General features: G+C 59.4%; 1 protein-coding gene across 1 annotated transcript in view; it reads right to left on the minus strand.

Moving 5' to 3' along the window:
• Positions 1-1,164: 1,164 nt before the first annotated feature.
• ADAMTS2 (ADAM metallopeptidase with thrombospondin type 1 motif 2) overlaps positions 1,165-25,588 on the minus strand; it is a 221,796-nt gene continuing 197,372 nt past the window's right edge. Inside the window, exons 12-22 of the mRNA XM_027604731.2 lie at positions 23,077-23,252; positions 22,330-22,463; positions 18,101-18,224; positions 17,086-17,166; positions 15,298-15,464; positions 13,697-13,862; positions 11,674-11,806; positions 10,709-10,916; positions 9,051-9,180; positions 8,249-8,338; positions 1,165-1,640 (exon numbers count right to left, since the gene is read on the minus strand). Of these exons, the coding sequence (XP_027460532.1) occupies positions 1,183-1,640; positions 8,249-8,338; positions 9,051-9,180; positions 10,709-10,916; positions 11,674-11,806; positions 13,697-13,862; positions 15,298-15,464; positions 17,086-17,166; positions 18,101-18,224; positions 22,330-22,463; positions 23,077-23,252 (1,867 nt within the window). The 3' untranslated portion in view covers positions 1,165-1,182. The remainder of the gene's footprint in view (positions 1,641-8,248; positions 8,339-9,050; positions 9,181-10,708; positions 10,917-11,673; positions 11,807-13,696; positions 13,863-15,297; positions 15,465-17,085; positions 17,167-18,100; positions 18,225-22,329; positions 22,464-23,076; positions 23,253-25,588) is intronic.

The raw sequence follows: 25,588 nt of genomic DNA on the forward strand, positions 1-25,588 counted from the left end.
GAGCTAGATAGGGCAAGGCCACCCCCACAAGCAAAGCTGGTCTTCAGGAGGCAGCCTGAGCTTGCAGAGCCCCATCTCAGAACCCTGAGCATGGCCACCGTGGTGGCAGCACCCCCTCCCACCCCAATGGGAGAGTCATGGACCTTGCACACGGGCCAGGGTTCACGGAGACAAGAGAGGCCTGGGAGAGCCTGGCGTGCACCCCTCTGACTCCTCATGCAGGAAATGTGGCCCACTGTTTAGATCTATCAAGTCCCAGTACCTTCCTGGGAAGGAGTGGACAGCTTCACAGCTCAGTCTGGGCTGTCGAACACTGGGCATGAGCACCGAATGGGCCGGGTGGCTTTTCTGAAGTCCTTCCTCCGAGAGGCTGCATCTGGCCAGGCCTGGAGACCAGAGGCTGCAGCCTGGGGGTTCTAGACCCTCACAGACCTTCCAGACCCCTCGACATTCTGAGTTGAAGTTTAAGGATTGAGGATTTTCGCAGGCAAAGCTAGACTGCTACTGAAAGCACATTATCTGGCAGCAGGGCCCGGCTCCCCCAGAGGCAGCAATGGCCAGAGCCCACAAGCAGCTCTAGCAGGGTGCACCTCTCAGGTCAGTCACGGTCCCCAGCGGGCCACCACGCTCATCCTCACCACCTGCCTGGCCCTTGGAGTCATTGGCATTCAAGTTCACGGCCTCCATTGTGCGCATCTTAGTGACGGGTCGATTAGCAAATAAATCACGGTTTCTCCTAGAGTCCCCATGGGGCTCGTGCCTCAGTCTGGGGACAGGTAGGAAAGGTCCCGCGGCTCCAGAAGGGTGGTCACGGCCAAGGAAAGGAAGATGCCCAATCACTGCTCAGGAACTCGGGGACACGTGTCTCCTCTCTCTGAGTTAGCCTCCCGCCCCTCCCCCACTGATGGCACTCGTAGAACCTCTATATTCCTTTCTGCCCTCCACCCGGCCCCAGCACGAGACTTAGAACATTCCGGAGCTGGGGCACAAACACACGTGTGAAGCCGGCTGACACATGCTCACAACCATATGCATAGATGTTTATGTCACTCTCCCTCTCTGTTTTCTCAAAACCCTTTTGGAATCAGAATTTTTTCCTTCATCTCCACAATTTGCCATCCCATGGAATATATCTATAAGCAAGGGGAAAAAAAATGCTATGGATGCTATCTTTCCATTTTATTAGAACTTCCCGAGCATCTCTTTCTTCCTCATCTCATCAATGAGCTCTTGGATTCTCTGGTTTCTGGTCTTTTCGTACGGGCTCGGTCGTCGCGGGATCAGGTTGGGTGGCTGGACCTCCTCGTCCAGGCCGCTGATTTTGTAGGGCACATCGACAGCGTTGGTGTCTGGGTGGTCCTCGGTGCTGTTGGTGCTGGAGGCATTGAGGGGCACCCGTGAGGGCGTGCCTGGCCCAGGCTGCACCTCCATGACGAGGGTGGGCACCGGGAGGGTGGGCATGAGCTCTTCAATGTCGTTGAGCTTCCCAGGTGGTGGCTCGGCCCCGTCGTCCACCTCGGTGAGGTTGTCGTGCAGGTTACAAGACTTGCAGCACAGCTTCTGGTAGCCTGGGATGGAGCAATAGCGAGACAAGACTTCCATCCTACAGAACATTGACTTGTCGCCCTGGCAGCGGCTCTCTGAAAGAGAAAAGTGGGACAAATAACCAAAGGACAGAGTAAGGGGGACCTGGTTCCCCCACAGGAAGCAGGAGGAGGCGTGTGGAAGAGCCCATAGATGGCAGAGCAGCAAAATGAGCTCACGTGGGAACGTCTGTGTGGTTCTGATGTCAGAGCAGCCCCAGAGCACAGAGCTGCCACACAAGCTGTGAACAATGCTCCCCGCCTCCAGGCAGGCCCCCAGGGTTTTCTGTATCTCTCTAAGTCTGAGACAGATATGAGGCGTGTGTGTTCTTAGGGAGTGATTCCAACTTGTCTTAAAGAATGGGACTTTGTCCGATTCCTATTTGATATCCCAGTGGTAACCCCCATGAAATCCTGTGATGGAGTTTGGCCCGATAATAACCTATAAGCAGTGACGATGACAAAATTGAACCTAAAGAAACCGATTTCTACAACCTGATAGAACACATCCCAGAGCCTTGGTGGCGGCCTCACCGCATGCCCCCACGGTACGTTCCCATCCTCACCCGAACTCTGGGTTTGCTTTCCCTTGCCTCGACTCACCGCACAGCCCCACCACACTGAGCTCCTGCCCAGCCCCCCACAAACTGCTCCCTAACCTGGTGCCTTCACAGAGGCTCAGCCCCCTCCCCTGTCCTTCCCGTCCAAGAAGCTGGCCGCCCACGGTCTAGCCTGCATGGCCCCGGAGAGGCTGGTGTCTCTGCCCGCACAGCTGCCCTCCTCCGGGCCCAGCTCCAGCTCTGTCTGCAGCTGCATCAAAGTGGACCCTTGAACTCCATGGGGGTGAGGGGCGCCAACCCCCCGTGCCGTTGAAAATCCACATCTAACTTTTGACTCCCCCCAGACTTAACTAGTAATAGTCTACTTCGCCGGGAAGCCTTACACCAATCCCATAAACAGTCGGTTACCACAGATTCTGTATGGTATGCGTATTATACACTGTATTCTTACAATAAAGTAAGCTAGAGAAGAGAAAATGCTATTAAGAAAATCATAAGGGAGTACCGTGCTGTGTCTATCGAAAGAGTCCCCTGTAGAAGTGGGCTGGTGCAGTTTAGACCCGCATGGTTCAAGGTCAACTACAGTCCCACCCACGCAACCCTTGCTGCGTTCTTGTTCTTACTCTCCTTCACTGTCTTTTTGCCGAGGTCCCACCCCTCTTCCCTGCCCCCCACCACCTCACCCAACACACAACACAAAAATTGAGAGGACTTACAAGAATTCACTCGACAGGAAAGAGTAAGTCATGTGACTGTGACAGCACAGCAGGGGATATCAGATCCCTTGTAAAGTCCCCATCACCGGTCTCAGTGGACCCCCCCCCACCACCTACCGTGTCTCCGCTCAGCCACCCTCTGCTGTCCCAGTGAGCATCTCAAACCTTTCCCTCCCTCTCCCTCTGTGAACTCCTCTTCTCCTGAAGGGCAGGGGGGATTCAGGTGGGAAGGAAGGGGCAGCCGGGGTGGAAACCTCCTCTGATGCAGTTACGCTGTCTGCCAACATGGGGCGTGGGCCACATCCTCACCTGCAGCTCTGCTAGCCCACAGAAACTTCCCGCAGCTACGGACAAGCAAGTCCCCTCCATTCAGGAGGTTCTGACGGTGCCCGCTGCCTGCCCACTGTTCCAGCCTGTCATCTGCCCTTCTGGGCTGGTGGCCCCCTTGGTTGGACACCCACTCCAAACCCCTGGAGCTTCAGCCTCTCGGACACAACTGCCGACTAGACAGGCCCCTGACCCTTGTGGCCCCCAACGTGCCTGAGACTCTGCACATCGGGTGCAAGCCCAGGGCCCCTGCTGGACCACCTGTCTCGGAAAAGGGGGCTCTCCAGTGCACAAGCCAAATCCCAGGCGCTCCCCTATCCATTCCCCCCCAAGTCCGTCAGTATCTCCTCCTAGATGCTCTCAGGTACGTCTGTGTTCCCTCTCTCCCACCTCCGCGGGGTCAAACTGCTTTGCCTCTTGTCTGCACTGTGCCTTATAAGAGCCTCCCTTCTGCCTGCCTATCTCAATTCTTTCTCTTTCTTGTCCACTATCCTGCTCCAGTCAGAATGCTGTTTTTCAACTGAAGATGTGACCATGTCACTGTCTTCATTGAAGCCCCTGCGTTGTCCCTCATTGTTTGCAGGGTGAGGACCTGTCCCCCTTAACCTCTCTAGCTTCTCTCCATCCGGCCTTAGACCCTCCCTACTTTATACTGTGCTCCCTCTGGCCCCAGGGCCTTTGCACATACCATGCCCACTTCTGTCTTCCTTCAGTTGCTCTCCTCTCCTCCTCTAGGCTCAGCTGAAACACATCTTCAGGCAAGCATTGCCTACCCTCCCTTGGGAGGCCCTCCCGTTCCCAGCACTCTATCCCAGTTGGCAAGTTCACACTTAATTGTCAGATAGTTGACCTACAAACCAGGTGGAATGGTCTTGTTTGAAGCTCAGGGTGCTCAGAGCCCCACTGCTCTCTTCCCCACTCCCTGGCCCTTCTCCCCTTTCTGGCAGCCTCCAGGTGAGCCATGTGAAAACCACTGAGGCCTTGACAAGACAAGGATGGAGCCTGGGCTGGTGGTGCTGAGGGGAGTGGGGCCACCCCTGCCACAGAGCAGTGACCTCCCATCCTCTGTGCCTTCTCCTTCACACAAATACCAAGACTGCTGCTCTCCCCCAGGCTGGGACCCTGGGAACCAGGCATCCCATTGGTAGAGGGCAGGGGTCGCCTGACGGCACCCGTGGGCCACGTCTGCACCTCCACCTGGCTTTGAAAAGAAGGTTTAACTGTTACCATCTGGCCCTTTACAGAAAGCTTGGGGACCTGTGGTCGGGTGCCCGGTGGTGTCCCCGTGCCCGGGGACCAAGCCTGACGCAGAAAGCATTCCACACATGTCCCTGAATACACGGGCGAGTCGGGAGGAAGAGTCCATCTCCCTGCCACAGGCAGGCGACGGCTAGGGGGCCGGACCCAGGTTCCTTTGATCAGTGGCTACATTGCTTTACGCTTTTTAAGAGTGAGAATGAATGAACAAAGAAAGAATTAAGAAAGCCACAGGCCAAGAGCCTAGCTATGCTATTATCAGCCTAGACAAATGTCAAAATCATCATTCCTGACCACTCTTAAGGACGCCAGTGGTTGTGTTATTTTTAAGTTTTAGCGCTGAGCAGAGAGCCCTCCAAGAAGAAGGGCTACCACCAAGGGGCCCACGACGTGTCCGGAGGCAGTGGCTGGCGGAGGGTCCCTACACCCAGAGAAAAATTCCACTTCCCTAATACTCGCCCTTCAGCCGTTCCTGGTAGCAATGACCTAGCAAGACCCACTCCCTTCCAGTGAACAACAAACCACTGACAGCAAACCCATTCTCATCAACTGAAGCCATTCGTGAGCGCTTCCCACCATCTTGGCTCCTTCCAAACACCACCTGTGTTCTCTTTTGCCCACTAGTTTCCTCCTTTAAATGAACTTTTTTTTTAACTTAAAATTTATTTTAGAAGGAAACTTTACACTACCAGCATTCATAGGCAAAGAGTGGCGGTCAATAAAGGCGACCCTAACCGGGAACGCAAAGACACGTTTTAAGTCGACGTTCAATCCCTCAAACTCCAGGGAGACAGCCCTGCCCGCAGAGCTCCAAGCCGCAGAGAAACCAGCGAGCATGAGGGAGATGGCCGCACCCCTGCCCAGTGAGGCCTCCCCTCCAGGTGCCATGAAGGGGACAGGGAACTAGGGAGCGACTGCTGGGGGGAGCTCAGGCCATGTTTATGCACCACCTAAAACCTCCCTGTCTCCCACCACGCTTCGGGAAACACTGGGAAGGGGCGAACCCGGTTCTCTTTTCCCAGTCGAGCCTCACGCAGCATTTCACCATCCAAAGGTTGGGCCACAGGGTAAGGAAGCACGGGACCCCCGTCGGCCCGCGGCCTGGGGCTCTCTGGCTGTCCCCGGGTGTCAGGAGCCCCTTCAGCGGGGGCTCCTTCTGATCCTTCCAGGGAGGGACACTGCGTGGGTGCAGCTCTGTCAGGGGAAGTTGTCTGGGTCTCCTGTGTTTCCTTTCAATGACCAGAGCTCCGAGCAAGGTGAACCCAGCCACGTTTCCGTGCCCCCACACTTGCAGGAAGGCACCCAGGGCCTGGCCCCGTGCCCCAAAACCTGTCTCCGTGATGCTGGGTGGCCCCACGGTGTCCTTGCTCACCATCTCCCTCCTCCCTGGCATGGGATCCCCTTCACAGAAAAGGCAGGAGAGAGAAGCCCACCGGCGGGAGGGCCCTGTGGGACCCTGGCCTGCTGTCTGGTCCTGGTCAGCGAGGTGAGGGAACACACTGGGTCCAGCGGCTTCTGAGGTGAGGCCTCGGGGGACACGGGCAGGCGCCACTGAGCACATGCTCATGTGAATGCACAGGCCAGGTGGTCAGCGCCACGGCTTCCATGCCCTTCTCCTGACCCAGACCCCCAACCTGGACCAGGTGGGCACCTCTCCCTCCCGGAACAGGTCACCTAAGGCTGAGAGCTGTGCCAGCAGCCAGGGCAGTGGCCCGATGGTGGCTCAGGGCACGGTGACCTGGACCAGCACCATCTGGGCTTCTGACCCCACATTCCCACTCCACTGAGCCCAGAGACGGGGAGAAACCCACCTCCGGGGCCCTTTCCCTGACGCTGAAACCTCCATCCGTGAGGGGAGAACCCAGACTGTCCCGCGAGGGGCTTGTATAGCAGGAAGGAATCGAAAGTCAAAGTCACGGGGGAGTGTCTCCCCACGCTGGATGTCACGTTCTGAAAAATGCCTGGGGAGGGGGGGGGGACGTCCCGCAGTGGGGGAGGGGCTTACATAGCCACACTGGGCAGGGGGGCCACACTGGGGAGTGGGGGGCGGCAGTCATTTGAAGCAGAAACCCAGCCACTAATGCGACAGAAGGGTCCCCACAGCGCCACCAGCCACGAGGTGAAGAGAAGGAGCCAGCCGCGGACCAAACCCAAGCACCCAGTTTCACGGAAGTTTTATTGACTTTATTTGTGGGATGCATGACAGGAAGTCTTTCCATCGCTAGTGAGGAGAAAAGGTCATTTCCACGGTCACTTTGGCACACACTAACTTTGTCTCATAAAAAAACCGGAAAAGCGACGACAATGGAACCTAGGTATTACGTCATTGGATACATACAAAACACTAACAAAATATCCCTGATAAACCAAAGTGCATATAGACAGAGAGCACGATGCCCAGGACCGCACCGCCCCTTCCCAGGGGCAGAGTCACTTGCGTGGCCTAGTCAAAGTTGGAAGTTAACAGTCGTGAGAATTAGTATGCGTTACACACCGAGTATTTACATAACAGTAGTCAGAGCCGGGGGAAGAGGCAGCCGGTGTGGTTAGCAGGGGGCGGGGCGCGGCAGGGGTGCGACACGGGGGTGGGGTGGGGTGGGGGGGGCACACCAGGGGCAGGTGCGCTGCCCTCTGTGTGAGGCAGCGCCTGGGGTGGGGGGGTGGGGGGCTCAGCAAACAGTCAGCGCCGACTGGCTGCACGGCCTCATTGGGGGTCCGCTGTCTCCAGAGCAGAGCGGGCTGGAGCCTGCACGCTGGGGGGCGCCCCTGGGTCGGCGCTGCCTGCCTCCTACCTGGATCACGACCCCGCTCTGAGGCTGGAGTTCGCAGCCAATTCTGTTACCTTTCAACTTTAAGGCATTTTCTACATAGTTTTATCTAAGCAAAAAAAGCAATAAAAATTGAGGTAATTCTGTAGTTGTTCACACTGGTAGGTGGCCGCATCCACATCAGTCTCTCTCTCTATCTCTATCTCTCAATCTCTCTCTCTCTCTCTCACCTCTATGGATGGGGTCATGTGTGCAAGATGAGGAAAGGCCATTGCAGCTAATGGACAGAGAGTGAAGTGGCGGTGTGTCCCCATGTCCCACCGGAGGGACATGTCCCCTGCCACCTCCGTGTGACCCAAACCCCCCCGAGGGGACGGGGCACGGAGGCCAAGGGCTGTGGAAGTTGGGTTGCAAAGGCCACAGGAAGCAGGCCACAGTCGCACGAGTCAGGAGAACACACTGAGCACAGGGTCAGCAGCAGCAGCGACAGTAGGGGCGGCCGGGGAGCCCCCGACGCACCCCTGGAATCTCGGGGCTGGGCCACCCGGCGTGGCGGCACAACACTGCGCGCCCCAGACCCCCTCTGGCCTCGCCTCGCGGGTGGGCAGCGTCTGAAAGGGGACCGGCGGGTTTCCCCCTTGACTTCCGACCTGCAGCTCCAGCTTGGAGGGATGTGGCCCCGAGAGGTGGTCACCAAGTGGTCACATGTGCACTCTGGCCTCCGGCCCCTCCAGCACCAAGACAGATCTTTGCCCCTTTACACGCCATCACCAACCAGGTCCCGGCCCCCCACAAGAGGCCAGTGCCCCGGGGCCATGCCTCGGCGAGGCAGGCCCTCCCGGCCAGGCAGCCGGGGCAGCTCCAAGGGAGACGGCCGAGCACAGAGGCCCGGGAGAAATCAGATTCAACCGAAAGAGCGCTCAGGAAGAGTCAGGGAAGTTTTCCATAGAAAGAGAGGAGGGGAGCCCACGGCAAGCTCCACAGGGCGCAGGGCATGCACTGGAGGGCAGAGGCAGAGTTATAAACGGGCCGGTTACTTGACGAGGTCTTCTGGACTGGTGAGTCGGGGTCTGGTCGGGACAGCCACTGAACCACGTAGCTCTTCTTGGAAGGATCGGAGATGTTTCCTAGAGGGGAGAGGAAGGGCTGTGGTGGCTGAGGCCCCACACTGGGCCGGCACCCACCGCCCACCCCAAGCATTCAGGGCCAGAACGAGGGCCCCAACTCCCCGGTGTGGCGCTCGAGAACCCTCAGAACAGAGGGGCCCCGGCGGCCCAGGCCAAGCCCACCTCCAGCCTCTCCCCCACCCCCACCATGCCTCCTGGGTCTCAGCTACTCACCACCCAGCACCCCACCCTGCCTGCTCCCCAGCAACATGGGGAGCAAGTGAATTCTGGCTCTATCCCCCTGCCCGGCTGGGTGGGCACATCTGACCCCCCTGAACTCCCTCCTTTGTAGGTGGGATTTACAGTGGGGTCCACATTGTGAGCTTTTCCTGGGACCAAAAGGTGTCTGTATGCAGCCGGTGCTCTGGTTGTTCTCCGCAGAGGGCACTAGGTACCCCCGACTCGCACAGGCACCCCCTGCTTGTACGGACCTGGACACCCCATCTGGCGGAGCCCCGCCACGTGGTCACCGTGAATCTGCTTCCGTCTCCCAGACCAGCGGGGAGGGGCCAGGAAGGCAGTCAGGGCTGAGTTCCTTCCATTTCTGACGAGGGAAAGGTCCCAGCCCTCAGCATCTCCTTCCAGGTCACAGATGCTGAGTCGAAACCAGCCCACCTCACCCTGGGCCCGCTGGACACTGGGGGCTGGGGACTGTGGGCAGCAGAGGGCTTACTGGGACAGGGGCCCAGCCTGCAGATCCTGGCTGTCTCGGGCCTCTCCTCCCGGCAGATCCCGAAGCTGTCATCCGCGGTTCGGCAGAGCACGGGCCGCTCCTGGGTGCCATTGCCACAGGTCACTGAGCACTGCAGGTGGAGAGTCACCAGTCAGGGCCCGCCTCCCGTGGTCAGTGGGCCCAAAAGAGCTCCCCATGCACGTGACCCGATAACACGTGGAAGGTGGTGAGGGGCAGAGGGTAGAGTACGTGCTAGAGGCCGGGGCTGCCTTGCCCAGCCTCGGGCAGCCACCTCAATCTCCTGAGGCTCTGAAGAGGGGACGCACAGGCCTATCTTTCTGAGTTACTACGAGTTAGAGCAAATGCACAGAGCCTGACACTTCCAGGTTCTCAATGAGCAGCTCCTTTCTCTGGCCAAAGGAAGCTTACCCAGGGCCCGGAAAACCTGCTGTGCGCTGGGGGCTGCTGGAAAAGTTCTAACCGAGCCCAGGAGATTTTGGCAGAGGACCCCTGGACACAAGGCCCTATGCCACCAGCCTCCTCACTGGCCCCTCCAGCCTGGCGCCCCCTCTGCCTCACCGCATGGGGCCCAAAGCCATCACATCCACACGCCTGGCTCGGCTCACGGCTCGGCCCAGCCCTGCCGGGAGAATTCCCAAGTCCTCACCTTACATAGTGCAGGAAAGGGTGGACTCAGCAGTCCTGGGCTGCTCAAACCCTACAGAGCCCCAAGGAAGGCCTGCTTTCAGGACTGGCATTTGGGAAGCTCCTGGGGACTAAGCTCATAGAATGTTCTGTCTGGGGAGAGTGTTTCTGCACGCCTGAGGCCCCGAGTCACACCGCACCAGTCTGTCCAGTTAGTTTGTACCAACAGTGTGCTTGACAGTGAGCACCTGCCTCCCCCCGGGGGGGCCTGGAGCTTCAGTGACTAGAGTCGGGCACACACAGAAGTCCCTGGACACCCAGGCTCACAAGGGCTCCCCGGATGGCAGCATTTCGTGCATGCCGTCCCATGCTGCTGCTGAGAGAACCGAGTGTGCCCCTGGGACCCCACCAGGAGGGGACACCTGGAAGCTCGTGCCTGGCTTCCTCGGGTCTTGGCCATGCACCTTCCCCCCTTTGCTGATTCCACCCTGTGCTTTCGCTGAAATACACTGTGAGTATGATGACGTTTGAGTCTTGTGAGTCTTTCCGGTGAATCATGGAGCCTGAGGCCGGTCTTGGGGACCCTGACCCTCCAGGCCCGTGAACTGGATGTCAGTGCTCATGTTAGCTCAGCCCTGGCCCTGGACTGCCGCTCCAGCTCCGGAGACCATCCTCACTATTCTCTCCAGCCCCAGTCCAAGCCCTCCCTGGCCCGTGTTCCCTCCTGCCAACTTGGCCGGGCTTCCAGACCACCCCTCTGCCCTGGGTCTCCCATGACTCTAGGCTCCTGTAGCACATGGCAGCCTCGGCCCTGCAGAGTGAAGACCCGTTCCAGTTGGTCTCTCAACAGAGCAGGGACCGTGTGGCACGCCCCACGCCCGGAGACCCACAGGATGTGCCCCGGGCCAGGAACTGCAGCCAGACCCAGCGGAACACTCTGACTACCTCGGTCCCACCCAAGCTGGCTCTGGGGGCTGAGGCCGCGAGGCCAGGGGGCCCGGGGGACCACTCACCTGGGACCAGGGTCCAGCCCGCCACCGCCCGGGGCAGAGCTCACGGTTGCAGGCCCGGCGACCCTCGGGCCGGGCGTCGTTGCAGTGCTTGGTGTGCACGGAGCGGGTGGTGTTGTTGTGCAGGGGCTGTACGCAGCGCACAGAGCGAGCCTGCGTGCCCGTCCGCCCGCAGCTCTGGCTACAAGGCTCCCATTCACCTGTGACCCACCTGTGGGGGCGGAGCAACAGGTCAGCCCCCCTGGAGAGCCGGCTGGCCTGGCTGTGGCCCAGGGGTGCAGAGAGGGGCAGCCTATTCTCGTCCCCTATTCTCACGAAGACAGCCTAGAGCCTGGCGAGGGCTCTGTCCGAGGTCCTGCAGGTGACAGTTCCAGCGCTGGCGGGGCCCTGGGCAGGGGTGGGGGGCATGGAGAGCCCTGGCTATCTGTCCCCTCGGCGGCTGCTGATGTCACAGACCTTTCAGGGTGGACTCCCTTAGCACCCATCCCCACTCAGCCCCCATGGGCCTACGTGCCAACCCTCCTCCCCAAGCTCAGGGCCCTGCAAAAGGAACCTGGGCCCCGAAATGCAGCCCTGCCAAAGCCCCGGGCTGGAGAGTCCAAGGTTGCAGCTGCCGCAACGAGCGGCCTGGGGAACGTATGCCACAGGACCCGAAGAGGCTGGTCCCCGCTGAGCCTCAGTTTCCCCATCTGGGCTTTAGCATGTGTCATCATCCCTAAGATGCACATGACTGTCTCAGTACAGCAGGTGCGAAGCAGGGGCACGCTGCAAAGCCTGCGGGGTCTCAGACTCCACAGCATGTGCTGAGGGAGAAAGAACCCACCCCACGTGGCAGGGGACGCGAGGCCCAGAGCCGCTCAGGGACTAGAGCCCGTACCTGCCTCCCCAGGAGCCCCGGGGGTCTGCCCTCCCTTGTCTCTTGGGACCCCAGGCTGGGGCTGGAGGAGCCGGTGGCCCCGGGCACTCACACTGGCTGGGAGCACTCCTGTGGGTTGCAAGCCCGGCGGATGGCTTTGGGCTTCGTGAGGGCGTCGCAGAAGCCTCGGTGCACCATCTTGTGGTCCAGCCTCCGGCGGCAGCCATACTTAGTGAACTGGGAGCCTGAAGATGAGAGATCGCGGGGGCTCATGGGGCAGTGTGGAGGGCTCCAGAGGGGCATGGAGGGGCAGCTTCAGCCCCTTTCTCCCCAGCCTTCTGATGGGGTGGGAGGCGGGGCCGTGTGCCAGGGCTGGGCCTTGGAGATGACCAGCCTCACGTCCACCCAGCACCCCAGGCCCAGCGAGGTGGGAGGCTGGGGAGAGTGGCCACCTTGTTCCCTGGCCCCTCAGCTGGCTTCCTGGGGCAGGGCGGAGGGCTCTATCTCCTCTCCATTGCTCAGCCATGTACTCCACCTCGAATTAACCTGCACCGAGGCCCTGTGATGAGCCAGGAGGTGGCTTAACACAGAAACATGGCCTGCAAGGCTCCTCCCACCATTGGCTATGGCTAGGGCAGCTGTTCTCAGCTGGGGATGATTTTGACATCGGGCAATATCTGGGGGACACTGGGCTGTCACAGCTCGGGATTGGGGGCTGCCGCTTGCATCTAGCAGGTAGAGGCCGGGGATGCTGCTCAACATCCTACAATGCACAGGACAGCCCCCACAAAAATTACAGAGAGAATTATGGAGCCCGGTATGTCAACACTTCCAAGGTCTCTAAACCCCAGGCTAGTGGGCGAGACATGAGACAACGTGGCTGGACAGCCTGATCCAATCTGGGTGTCTGGAGATGTCTTAGAAGGCAGAGAATGGAAGGACGCTGGTGTAGTGGGGAGGCAGTAGTGTGGCTCCCGGGAAGGAGACAGCCTGTGCAAAGGCCCTGAGGCAGGAGCACAGCATGTCCAGGAAAAGCAGCTAAGGCCAGTGTGGCCAGGGCCTGGTGGGCCAGGGGTGGGGGCACTGATGCAGTGGGAGAGGTCAGCAAGCTGCCCAGACCACAGAGCCATGAGGAGAATCTCGTCTTTATTGCAAGAGTAGAGGGAGCTGCTAAAACAATGGCACCAGGAAGGGATGCCAGGAAGGGACCTTTAAGAAGGCACAGTGGGGGTGACAGTGGACACACAAGGGCCAGCTGGGGAGCAAGGATGGTGCCAGGACTGGGAAGACGGAACAGCAGAGAGGCCCAAGAGATAGAGAGGAGGGAGAGTCAGCAGGATGCTGCTGGAATCCAGGGGGGGCAGGATGGCTCAAGGGAGGGTTGGGGGTGCCACCCGCCCAGGTGGGAGCCCGGCAGAAGGAGCTGTCCCCCCACCTGGGCCACGGGATGGGTCTCCTCCACTTTGGCAAAGTCCCCTCTGTCCTCTAGGTGTGAGACCCCACACGGCATTTGAGGGAGGTCTGTCCTGGACACCTGCTCCTGCCTCTTAGCTTGCCCAGCCCCCCAGGAACAGTGACCAAAACGTCCTGCCTGTCTGTATGTCCCACCCAACTGTGGACTCTTTGAGATCCAGGGCAGGGGGGACACCTCTGCAGGAAGCCCTGCCCCAGGGGGGTTGGGCGGCCCTTCTGGATGAACACGGGGAAGGACCTCCACGGGGGCGGGGGGGCCCTTCTGGGTCTCAGAAGCATGGCCCGAGTCCCTCCTGGGCCGGTTTCGTGAGGCCGTGGTAATCCACCCAAGTCATCCTCGCACCAGCCTCCCGCCGGGCAGCCCCGCCCTCCCACACTGAGGCAGCTCCGTGCTGCTGACACCCACGCTCCCACACAGCCTTCCGGCTGCCTTTGGCCCACTGCCCCGAGCACCCCCTCCTGCCCACCCCCTGCCCCCACCAGGCGGGTCGCTGCCTCGGCCTCCTGCCCCTGGGGCCAGTCTTCTCGTGCGGGCACGCCCCTCTGGCCAGGCAGCGAGCAGGGCACCGTGAGCTCAGGAGGCGCCCCCCGGCCCTCAGAGGCCCCTCACCTCCACCGCAGGGAGCTCAGGAGGCGCCCCCTGGCCCTCAGAGGCCCCTCACCTCCGCCGCAGGGCTTGGAGCAAGGAGTCCACTTCTTGAGGGCCCACTCGTAGCCGTAGCCCACAGAGTCGTCCTCCAGGACGTTGTTGCCGTCCACATTGAGCGAGTCCTCATGGATCATGTACTTGTACGTCAGCGAGACCCGGGCGTCTCCCTGCGGGATGACCTGCGCCCGGAGAGGGCCGTGAACGCGTCCACCCCACGGTCTACCCGCCCTCGGCAGCCAGGTTAGAAACACGCGCCCCAGCCCACGAACAGCCGGTTCTCCTTCTGTGCCATCATTATGTTCTGGAAAGTGCCGGAAGGCTCTAAATTCACCGATCTTGCACCACGGCTCGCGGGGGAGCATGGGGCCAGGGTCCCGCCAGCGCCTGGTCAGGGTACTTTCACCGTCATTACATAACCTTGTTTTATGTGTCTTTCTGTTCAAGGCCACCTTAGTTTCTGTGGCTGACTCGTTCACGCCAACCTCACGGCCGCTGCACTGAAACTTCGGCCCAATGAAGCTCATCAAGCACACTCTGCTGGGCACGCCACCCACGCTTGTGCTCAGCAACACCCAACAGCACTCGGTGCTCTGCTTGGGGCCCCCCAAAAGAGCGAAACCATCCCCTAGGTGGCACAAAACTGTGGAAAGCGTGGCCCCACACGTACGGGGAAAAGGATCCTGGTTTACAGGACTGGACAAGGAGCAGAGCGGCCCCCTGCTCCAGCTCTGCGGGGACGACTGAGCTCCCTCGCTGCTCTGCCCACGTGTGTGGGAATGGCCGTGGAAACCGCCAGCACTGATACGGGGGTTACACACTTGCTTCGGCAAGCAGGTGCATTTGCTGGTACGGAAACAGCAGTCGCCGAGGCCCGACTGCACCTGCGCCCCCACTGGCAGGCCGCCGAGGGCACTCCCAGGGGCGAAAAGTGCCCACAGGTGAGCTGAGCCGAGGAGCTAGAGGCCCAAATAAAACATCTTACTTATGCAACTGAAATTAACTTTCAAAAAGCGATTAGAAAATCAAGTCCCTGGGGCACCTGGCAGGCTCTGTTGGCGGAGCAGGTGACTCTTGATCTCGGGGCCGTGAGTTCGAGCCCCACGTTGGGTGCAGAGATTACTTAAAAATAAAATCTTGGAAAAAAAAAGAAAAGAAAAGAAAAGAAAATCAAGCCCCCTCTGAATTCTCATCACCAGGAGCGCGTCTTGGATGCAGGAGAGTTGGGGTCTAGCCCTGCTTCGGGACAAAGTCTGGTGCGACCTGGGTCTGGGAGTCTAACCTCCTGAACCCTGTCGGTCACTCCGGGGCATTGCAAGGTTTGGATGGGATGGCAGACATGAGCAGACATGATGAAAGGTGGCCGTGAATGCCATTTGGAGGGGGAAACTGAAACCCTTAGAGGGGAGAGTTTGACTGAGGTCCCCCAGGGCCCAATGCAGAGCCCAGAGTCTCATGTCTTGAGGCTTCATGTCTGACTGAGATGGAGACCCTTGGTCCACAGAGCAGGCCAGGGGGCTGTTCCAAGAGGGGCCCGAAGGATGCAGGGAGGCCCAGGGTCCCCAGGCACCCCCTCCATCTCCATCCCAGGCAGGCCTGGCCCCTGCCTCCACTTACCAACACAGTGATGGTGCCGTGAAGGGGGCCCATGGTCTGCAGCGTCTCCCGGCCGTCCTCACCGCGGTACTCCCACTCCACGCCCATAGCAATGAAGGATTTGGAATTGGGGTCCACGTCATTCTCTTCATTTAAAATGAACTTGCCTGTCTCCAGGTTCTTGACGGCTGAGAACGGCAGAAGACACCCCCACCCCGGCCATGATCACTCGGCGGCAGGAGCCAGGCACGCTGGGGAGAGAGGCCGGCACGGTCCACGGGTCTGGACGGGTGAGGAGAGCGGTGGGGAGCAGATCCCCCTGTCTGCCCCGGCTGCCCTCTACCAGTGATGGCCCAGATCGCTGTGGGCTGGAGCTACAGTTCCCAGGGCCCTTTCCTGGAACTGCCCCCACAGGCCCTGGGGGTACAGGAGCTTCAAGCAGCCGCTGTCGGGGTCACCTCCCTGCAGTCTACTCAGAGCCATTGTCCCCCGCACCCCGCCCCAGCCTCCTGGTTGCTGGGCATCTGCTGGACCCCGGGGTGCAGGGCTGGGGTAAGGCTTCCTGCCATGGGGTAAGCATACGTCCAGCTGAAAAGCAAGGTCTCCTCACCCCGACCTTCTGCCCATGCATTCCCCACACATCCTCAGAGCCCTGACTTGACCAGGGGGTGGCATGGGCCACAGGGAATACCCCAGGAGAAGCAGGTGTCTGGGAGCCAAGAACCAGCTGGTCAGGAAGCCCCACACTTCCCACAGTGTGGAAGCCAGCTACTGGGGGGCTGCTGGATGATTTTAGGAGGGTCCCAGACAGGGATCACAGAAGGAGGAAATCGTTCCCTGCACGAGCCTCCTGTAGTTTTCTGTCCACCCCACAAAGAAAGCTTCAGCAGGGGCCTGCAGGCCCTCAACTGGCCACCAACCCTGGTTGCTCCTACGCAGAGAGATCAGCCCTCAGACCTGGAGCCTGCAGCAGGAATGTGTTCACATAGAAGGGTCTCTCCCTTCAGGAATCGACTTTTACATTTACCTTCCACTGAAGGCAAGTGGTACTGGTTTTGCATTTTGGGTAGCTGTATAAAGTTTCCTCTTAAAACAGGGAAGACAGAAAAATGTGCATTAAACAGAGTGGGGTATTTGCTGTGTGTTGGTGGGGCTGCCAGACGGTGGCACGTAGGGAGCCCCTGACCCAGTCCGGTCTCCAGGGCACAAGGAGGAAGGTAGGGCCCAAACTGGGGGAAGAGACTCGTCTGGGGTCTCCCCAGTGACCCCCAGCATCACTTCGGACTTCAGCCCACGACCACCCGGCAGTCTCGGCGGGCATGATCCCACAGGCAGGCAGGGTGGCTCAGAGTTGTATGAACATCCACATTTGCAAGAGATGCCAGAAAGCCCTCTTCCAGGTAGACTCTCTTGAGTTTAAAATTAAACTAATTGCAAATATGCAAATACAGGTTGTGACCCCATCCACAGGCCAGCCCGGGTGCCTTCTCATTGGTGTGGGGGCTGCTGCCCAGGACACTGCTTGCAGACCCTGCCTGCCTTCCAGTGGGTGGGGGGAGCCTTCCCCCTTGGCCTTGAGATGGAGGAGGGAGTAGGGAGTCACCATTCTGTGAGCTGGGGCTATGGCATGCTTTAGATATGCCATACCCCAGCTGCTCCCAGAGGAGCCCTCTGACCCCAGCCCCCTGGCCTCTCCACCAGGAGGTGACCCCGGGGGTGGGGGTGGAGCTTCAGCTGGGCCTCTCAGCCTGACCTCTGACCCCTGGGCTCTCTAGCCATCCCCAGAACCACTGGGCTTCAGAGACTCACCCAGGTGGTGGCTGGTGCTATCTGCCTCCTGGATTAGCAGGTGTCTGGCTCCTGCCGGGATCTCAAACATCTTGATGTAACCTTTGTTGGGATGTGGGGAGACAAAGTCAGATGAGTCAGAAGAGGTCGCTGGAATGTGGACAATGCATGGAGGGGTCTCGCCCTCGAAGGCCATTCCAGAGGGTTCCATGTTTCATGGGCTTTGACCACCCTGATGGGACAAGGGCTGATGGGAAAAGTACTGTGTCCCAGCTGGCTGAAGCCCTTCTGTTCCTCTTCAAATCCTTTTCCAAAAGTGGGCCTTTTCCACTGGAAACTTGGCAGGGTCAAGGCCTCGGGAAGGCCCTGGAGCCATGCCTGGGCTTGAAGCTAAGATGCCATATCCAGGAGGGAGGCCCTCAGCGAACCACTTGGCCTCCTGGACCTCGGCCACTTAATCTGGGAACTAAAGACCCCTGGGCTCTTGTGGGACCACGGAAAGGGTCACCCCGCACCCTGGTGCCGGCTCGGAGTCATGGCCGTGGCCTTCTTCTAAGAGGCAAACCAAAGCGGCTTCTCCCCATTTCAGACAGAGGTGTAGTCACTGTAGGCCCACCCACAGGGCTGTTTTCCCAGATCTCAGGTCGGCCGGGGACCCCCAGTTCCCCAGCCCCATCGTGTGGCTCTACGGTCTGCTAAGCAGCCCAGGGCGGTCCTGCTGAGGGCGGCAGGAGCTGAGAGGGACCCAGAGGCCTCCCGGGCAGCTCTGAAAGGCAAGGGAGGGGTGCCCTATGCAGGCCCCAGCCCTCAAATAAAGACTGAGATCTGCCCTGTGCACTTGTATGTCGGCATTCTCTGTCCTGACCCCCAAGAGCTGGCTTCTCCGGTCCCCATCCACCCTGGAGCCCAGCTCAGGCTGTGCCTGACTTATGATCCTCCCTCCATGTCACGGCCACCACCCACCCCGCCCCCCCGCCATCCCGCCAGGTGTAGCAGACATTCAGGCACCGGGGGCCGGAGGGAGGGGCTCACTCACCAAGCTTCTTGGGGGAGCGTGTGAATGTGCCCTTGACCACTTTGCAGTGGGTGTTGTCCCCTCCACACACGCCGCACTTGTCCTCCTGCTTGCTGGAGCCGATTACTCCATCGCAGCCCACCTTCTGCAGGGGGACGGGGTGCAGTGTGTATTCGAGAGGGCTCCCTGCTTGAGCCCCCAGCCCGATCTGTGCCCCCGGGGCCCTGCCACCTGTCCCCACTGCAGCTCAGGCCCGCACCTCCCTTAGCAGTTCCCGAGGCAGAGGAAGGAGACTGGGCTTTGGAGAAAGACAGACCTTGTGTGCCCAGCCACGGGCCAACCGCTGCCGCTCCCTGCCCCTCCTCTGCTCATCTGGGCAGTGTGACTTCACAGGGCTCTGCACATCTTGACCGGGGCCACCTGCCGAGGCTGGCCCGGACTGGTGAGCTAGCCTCCGCATGCACGTCTCCACCCCAATGGCTGTGAATCACACCTGGCCTCTGCCCTTTTCCTGGGGGGCCACGCAGTGCAGCCTGTCTGGGGCCCCCACCCAAAGCTCGGACCCACAGGCCCTAAGAACACAGTGCCCCCTTTAGTCTGTCTCTGGGGTGTCTTGTGCAGGAGGTGACGAGAGTTGGTGAGAACAACTGGGCCTCCATTCGTTCAAGAAACTCTTTCAGTATCACCCACTCGTGTCGAAATTATTCCACACCGAGCAGGGACGCTCCCTTGCCCTGGGCCACCTGGCCAAAGCAGTAACCGGTTCAGGGTATTCTACTCTCTCTAGCTCTGGCAGCTCACCATTCCCAGGCCCAGGGAAACTCCTCGGAAAGAGGTCCTGCAGGACGATGGCCCTGAGCATGTCGCCTGAGGCCACTCTCTCCTAGCTCAGCCAAGGAAGCCAGCCGAGCTGGTCGGCTCCCTCCGCCTGGCCGAGTGCACCAGAGCATCACGCGTTTTCCTTTTTGCCAAGGCTGCTGGGAAGCTCAGAGCTAATTTGCCCTTCAAGATCATCCTTACCACCTATCTCTGGAGAAACCCACTTCTCCCTCTGCTCTTCCATTTCTGACTTCTGTCTTATGAGGCCCTTTGAGGGCAGGGGCTCTGCACCATGAAAGGGCTATAGAGGAGTAGTTCCTGAATCATGTTTGAAGGTGTGGATAGATGTTGATGATCTCTGGTCTTACCCATCCATGTGTAATCATATGCCCTTTGAATCATTTTTGAAAGTGAGCAGGGTGAAAAACAATCACTGAAATGAACATGCTGATGTTTATTTTAATGATTCCTGAGGCGGGGGGGGGGGGGGGAATAAGCCAAGGAAGACAACGTGATCTACCAGGGAAAAAAGAAAACCAAAGGAAAACATCGGTCTATAAAGGTGCAGAAGCCTGAGCTGAAGCACGCACCTGCCATTTCTAGGTGTGTGGTCTCAGGGGGGAACGCCACTCAAACTCTGAGTTTGTTTCCATGCTTGTGACATGGTGTCAGAGCAGTCCAGCCTGTGGGGGCTGTTGCTGGGGGTGTGAGGAGATGGGCTTCGGAAACAGTCACAGACTCCCTTCCTCAGGGAAGGCTGGAGGTGATGCAGGGCTGCAGGGGGAAAACCCCCTTTCCAGGCCAAGACAGTTACACTCCCTGGGAGAAGGGTTGCTCTAGCCTCTCACCTGAGGGGAATTCGTGCTCCGTTTCAGACAGACTAAACCAGAAGCAAAAAGCCTCAGGGCTATAGAGGCAGGTGGGAGCCAAGGCAGATGCCAGGGAGCAAAGCAGCATCCGGAAGGCGCTCTCCCAGATTCCCAGACTCCGAAGCCCAAGTCAGATCGTGCTCCATAAGGGAGAACCAGCTCTGATCTAGAAGCTCTTCACTGGTGCATGCGCTCTTTCTAAAAAGGACTGCAGCCCATGTACGACCCAAAACACTAATTAGAAATTCAGCTGGAGGATATCTGGACAGAGGGAAAACGAAGCAACAGGCTCCATTTCAAGACACTTGTTCCAAAGGAGACTTTGTTCCCAGAGTTACAGAAGGTGCACAAAAGGGAAAACAGAATAAATTAACTACTTGATCTGTCAACTCCAGAGATATTAAAATGGCCTGTCACCTTTTTTCCTTACTTCTCAGGCATTTTTTTCTTTTGGTCTTTTTTGTTTTTCCTGAAATCAAGGTATGCCTAATAATCACAGTGGACAGGACCTTGCCTGCCCTCGAGAGGAGCGGTTTCGTCTGGGCAGCTGCTGGTCGGCTCATCGGGTGGCATGACCGCCAGGCGCAAGCAAGCACAGTCCCCGGCTCGGGGAGCCTCCAACCCTGACAAGTGTCTACGGGCCTTCAGGAGACACTGTTTTAACATTCAGTAGTCTGAACGAGGGGGAACATGCTCCTAAGGATAAGAGGTTAACTGAGGAGAAAAGGCTAATGAAGACCAGGGTCCTGGTGTGGGCCTGAAATCTTGCTTGCAGTCCTGTTGGGCTTGACGGCTCAGGCTGGGGAGGGCTCGTGTCCCCGAGGGGCTTTGCATGGCTGCTGCCTGCTTAGGCCACAGGCAGAGAGGGCTGGAAGCTGGACCCTGCTGCGGTCCAAGCCGGGGTGGGGGACACTAGTGGAGGTGGTGGGCTCCCTGTCCCATGGGGAGGGATGCTGGCTTCTTTCCATCTCTGCCTTTCTCAGTGCAATTTTCGGGTGACATATTTGATAGCCCACTATTCCTCTCTCAGGGCAGTGGACTGTGCCCTTTATCCTGTCGGCCTCATTTAATTATTGATATTCTTTCATCCCCTGCTCTGTGTGGGCACGTGTGCGCGTGCACGCATCTCTCGTCTCCTGACACGCCTTCTGCTGTCATGTCACTCTTCACTCTCCTGAGTCATTGTGTTCTGACGTTCCCTCATTGACAGCGTCCACTTGGACATAACTTTTGACCCAGCATGAGATACTTTTACAAGAAGGGCTACACGTCCCCAGGCATTTGTGAGGACTCGGTACATCGTCTTACTACTGCTCACATCTTCGGGGTGGTCCCAACCTCTCTGTCTCCTTTGCTTTAGAACTTCTGCAATATGATCACATATAAACGTAAATATTTCTATTTTCCAACAGTGCAAAAAAATCTCTCATCCTGCTGTCGTCCTTCAAAATCACCATTAATTAATGAAATGCTTCATCTGCTCTTCTTCACTGTCAACGATGGGAGTGAAGCTCTAGCCCCTGAGGCGGTGAATGAGGGCTCTGGCTTCTCCATTATGTTTGCAACCATATCAGAGTTGCTGATTAAAGCGACTTCTATTTCTAAACGTTGCCCGCGCTCACGGCTTGTGTTGGTCATGGTTCTAAAATTTTTCTGTGTCTTAGGAAGTTTTTTTTAAGATTTTATTTTATTTATTTTAGAGAGGCAGAGAACATGTGCATACAAGCAGGGGGAGGGGCAGAGGGAGAGAGAGAATCCCAAGCAGACTCCTGGCGGAGTGACAGCCTGACACGGGGCTCAATCCCACGACCCCGAGACCATGACCCGAGCTGAAACCGAGTCAGACGCTCAACCGATGCTGCCACCCAGGCCCCCCTGTCTTACGATGTTTTGACATCATGAACTTGCTGGCCAGGGACAGGCTGCCCCGCCCTCATGCCCGCTCTTAGGGGTAGCAAAGGGCCGGCCTGGGAGCACGTTCCATATGTAAACCAACAATTCTCCCCGTCACCCCCTTTATCTGCCTCTCACGCACAAGATGATACTTCCCCTGTCCAAAATCATCCCCAGGCAGGGTACCAAGACGCCAGGGGCCACCCCTCCAGCCCGGAGCCCGCCTGCATCGTTCATACTTGCCCGTCTTCAACTGTTTCCTGTGCCCCACCTGCCTTCCCCAAGGAAACCCCCATAAAAGCTCTGTCCCCCACCCCTTCCTTTCCCCCCCACGAAACCTGGTGCTTCCCCACGGGGCCCTGCATAGCAAGGTGAGCCCTTCCCTCGGGAACCCTAAGTAACCCCCTCTTCCTTCAATGGAACCACGTGCGGCAGAATCACCCAAGAAGCAAATAAAATTCATGCTCCATGCCTGGCCTGAGCTACAGAATCAGAACCTCTGAAGTGGGGCCTCAAACCCCCTGGGGGCCCCTAGGCACACTCAAGTCGGAGAACCCTTGGCACAGGGGAGAGATCATGCCTGCCCCACCCAACAACCCCAGGAAGCCGACACCCTGAGCTGTGGCCCCCACGCCCCTGCACCCCCCCGCTCCACTGCCCAGCACTCACCCTGCACTCCCCGCGCACACAGAGGCTGAAGGCGTCCTTATAAGAGCAGCGAGTCCCATCGTGCACCATGCGCTTCATAGACACCACCTCCCCAGTCTCCTTGGACTCGCAGTAGAGGTGGCATCTCTCCTTGGCTGGAAGGGAAGTAGCAGGTGTTGGTCAGGAGGGCCAGTTCTGCTCACTCTCTCCCCAGGTTTGCTCAAGAGAAGCACCATGCCAGGGAGAAGCTCTCGCAAGACTCTTCTTGGATACACCTGCCCCCACAGGCCTGCCCTGGGCCTGGGACGGAAAGTGAAAGGGGACAGGTGACTACAACCCCCTTGGCGTGTCTGCCTTGGGGCCTTCGACCCCGGGCTTTTGGGTTTAGGAAGAGCTTTGCCCAGCAGAGCCTGGGCTGAAGTTGGCACAGATCCCAGAGGCTCTGATGGCCTTTCCCTCCAGACTGCAGCCCCTCCCTGAGATGGGGACACTGTCTGCTCATCACCCACTCCCAGAACTGCCCAGGCTGGGCACGCGGCAGGCTGCTGTAACGCACATGGGTGATGGAGAGAGCATAGCAGGCCTGTGTCTGGTGGGCCGCCCCTGCCCAGTGCCTGGAAGGAACGGGAACAGTATGTTTAAAGTTCCAGGACTGGGCCCCGTAGCCACGCCGGCCAGGGTGGGCTCTGCTGACAGCCCCAGCCTGCCCACAGCCCAGGCACCGCCGCTCAGCACCACCCCCCTCCCGCTCCGTCCCTGGGGGCTCACCGTCCCGGTGCTCGTGGGGAAGCCAGTGGTGCTGGGCATTGCCGTGCTCGAAGTACAGGTCCCACTGCCGGCACTGCTCCTCACGGAAGTCAGCCAGGGCATCGGGACAGTCCTGGGAGTTGCAGAGCTGGAAATCGTAGCCAAGGCCGGAGCAGGTGCGGCCCCCATTGGCCGGGCTGCAGGAGAAAGGGGAAGGCCTTGTAGCTCAGTGCCACCAGGAAGAGGCCGGCACAGGAGGTGCCACTTGTGGGACTGTGAGGAGTCCTGCGTCTCAGGTGTGGGGAGGCAGCTACGCAGAGTGAAGGGACTCAGCCCTGCCCCGTCTTAGCTGCAGTTCCTGGGCAATCCCCCACCGTCCGTTAAGCATAAAGGGGCTGGTCATCCCTCCCTCCGGGACCCCCGCGGGAAGGCAGCATCAGCTGGGCCCCCTGCACCCCCCCACCCTTGCTCCTGTCGCTGTGACTGAGCCAACAGTGGGCTGTGGCTGGCTAAACTTCTGCCTTTCCTGGGACATGAATCCCAAGATGGAGGAGGTGGGGGAGGCTCAGGCCTGTGCCTGACCCACGCTGGGAACTCAAAGAACATTTCCAAACCAGCAGAAGGCTGCCGCCCAAGTTCCCAACAAGGGTCGGGAAGGCAGCAGACACTCTGTTCCCTGGCTTCCCCTGACCGCAGAGACCCTAATTCCCTCCCTTCACTGAGAACAGCACTCGTCCACAAAGCACTAGCCCCACGGCAAAGGCCAGAAAAGGAGCTGGCTGTGGGCCAGCAGGTGCGTCTGGCAGGCGGGGCGGTGGGGCGCGGCAGGCCTGCACCCCAAGGGGAGCTGGGGACCTCGGCGTCGCTGTCCGCCCAGCGTGCCAGCGCCAAGCAGAACCCGAGGCCCCACCGGAGACTTGGGCAAGGGTGGCGCCATGCCCATGTGACAGGGATGGTCAGTGCGGCCGCGTGCGGCACAGCACAGTGGACAAGGAATGGGGCTGGCATCCATGAGGCCCCTCCCCCAGGGCCGTGTTCTTGAGGGGAAAAGTGATATAAGACATCTGCGGAGAAAGCAGCAGGAGGCCTCCGTGTTGGATGGGGTGGATGACAAGAAGGAGCAGCTCTGAGATTTACACCAGGGCCACCACCCATGGGGTCACGGGGGATGACAGCACCGACTGGGGCATCCCCAGGGCAGCGTGCAGGTGTGGGGAGCAGCAGGAAGGAGGCGAACTGGTTCCAGTGGAGAGCCGCGCGAACTCCGAAATAGAAAGTGAGCTGGAGAATTCGGGGGAGGTGGGCGAGGAAGACCGAGTGCAGAGCCAGGGACTAGACCGCCCTCGGTTTTGCGGTCACAGAGTGGGGAGAGCCAAGGACACGGGGCGCCCGGGCCTGCGAGCAGGGGCCGCTGGGAGCTGCGCTGCGGGAAAGGCTGCAGACAGACGAGCTCAGGGAGCCACACTGTGTGGGACAGTGTCCAGTCTCGTGGTTGCACCCCGCCCCCCCGGGAGGATGCACAAAAGGGGAGGTGCGTGGGGCCCACCTGGGTTGCTGACACACAGGCTGCGTGGAGCCCGGGAGCCCTGAAACGCTCTGGGCCCCACAGCTGCCCGGGTCACCCACCGATGCTGGTGGGAACAGTTGTCACCACTCCCTCACAGCGCTGTCTGGCCCTCACTGATGCGGAGTGGGCGCCGGCACTGGGCCTGACAGCTGTGCTGGTCTCCTGCTGCCACCAAGGAGGCTGGGGCAGCCAGAGCAGGGCTCTAGGAAGCTCCCTAGAGCACACAGGTGAGGACGGACAGAAGAACTTGGGGCCCGCCTCCCCAACCTCAAGGCTGGCCTGGGGAATGAGTCCTCTGGACCCGAAGCGCCCAGAGTCAGGCACCAGGCTTCGGGGCCTGGACGCCGGGGGGCTGGGCCAGATCTGCCTTCTCAGCTGTGCAGCCCGGACCCCAGTCACTCCATCGGCACATGAAGGGGCAGGAGAGACTAATCCCAGGTCCTGAGGCTTGCTGCATGCCAGGCCCCGAGCTGTGGGATGGGAACCCTGGTGGTCCTCACCCAGCACCCAGAACCTCCGAGGTTCTAACGTTCTCTCCTGTCAATCTCATATGTCATCCTGAGGCAGATATAATAGCCCCAAGAGCTGCTTGAAAGGAGCGGGGACGGGGTACTTTGTACCTGACCAGGATGGGACCTGGAGCCCTCGGGTAGGAATTGGTCAGAAGCAGGAGGAGAGTTCTCCAGGCATGAGCTGGTGCCCCCAGCGTTTGGGCTTTCCTACCGCTGGACCCCAGGGCATGGGTCCCTTCCCGACCGGTGTGGACTTGACGTCTCTCCCCAGAGACAAGACTGCTGACCCCCTCTGGCTCCCTGGGGGCCGGCTCAGGGCCTGGCCCAGCAGGGGCCCGGGAACTGCTGCAGAGGCCAGAGCCCAGCCCATCTGGAAGGGCCTCAGAGACCTGTGGGGCTTAAATTTGGGGTCACGGGCTACTTTGAGAAGTTGATACGAAACTAGAGACCTGCT

Source organism: Zalophus californianus, chromosome 5 (genome assembly GCF_009762305.2).
Source record: "Zalophus californianus isolate mZalCal1 chromosome 5, mZalCal1.pri.v2, whole genome shotgun sequence".
NCBI lineage: Eukaryota > Metazoa > Chordata > Mammalia > Carnivora > Otariidae > Zalophus > Zalophus californianus.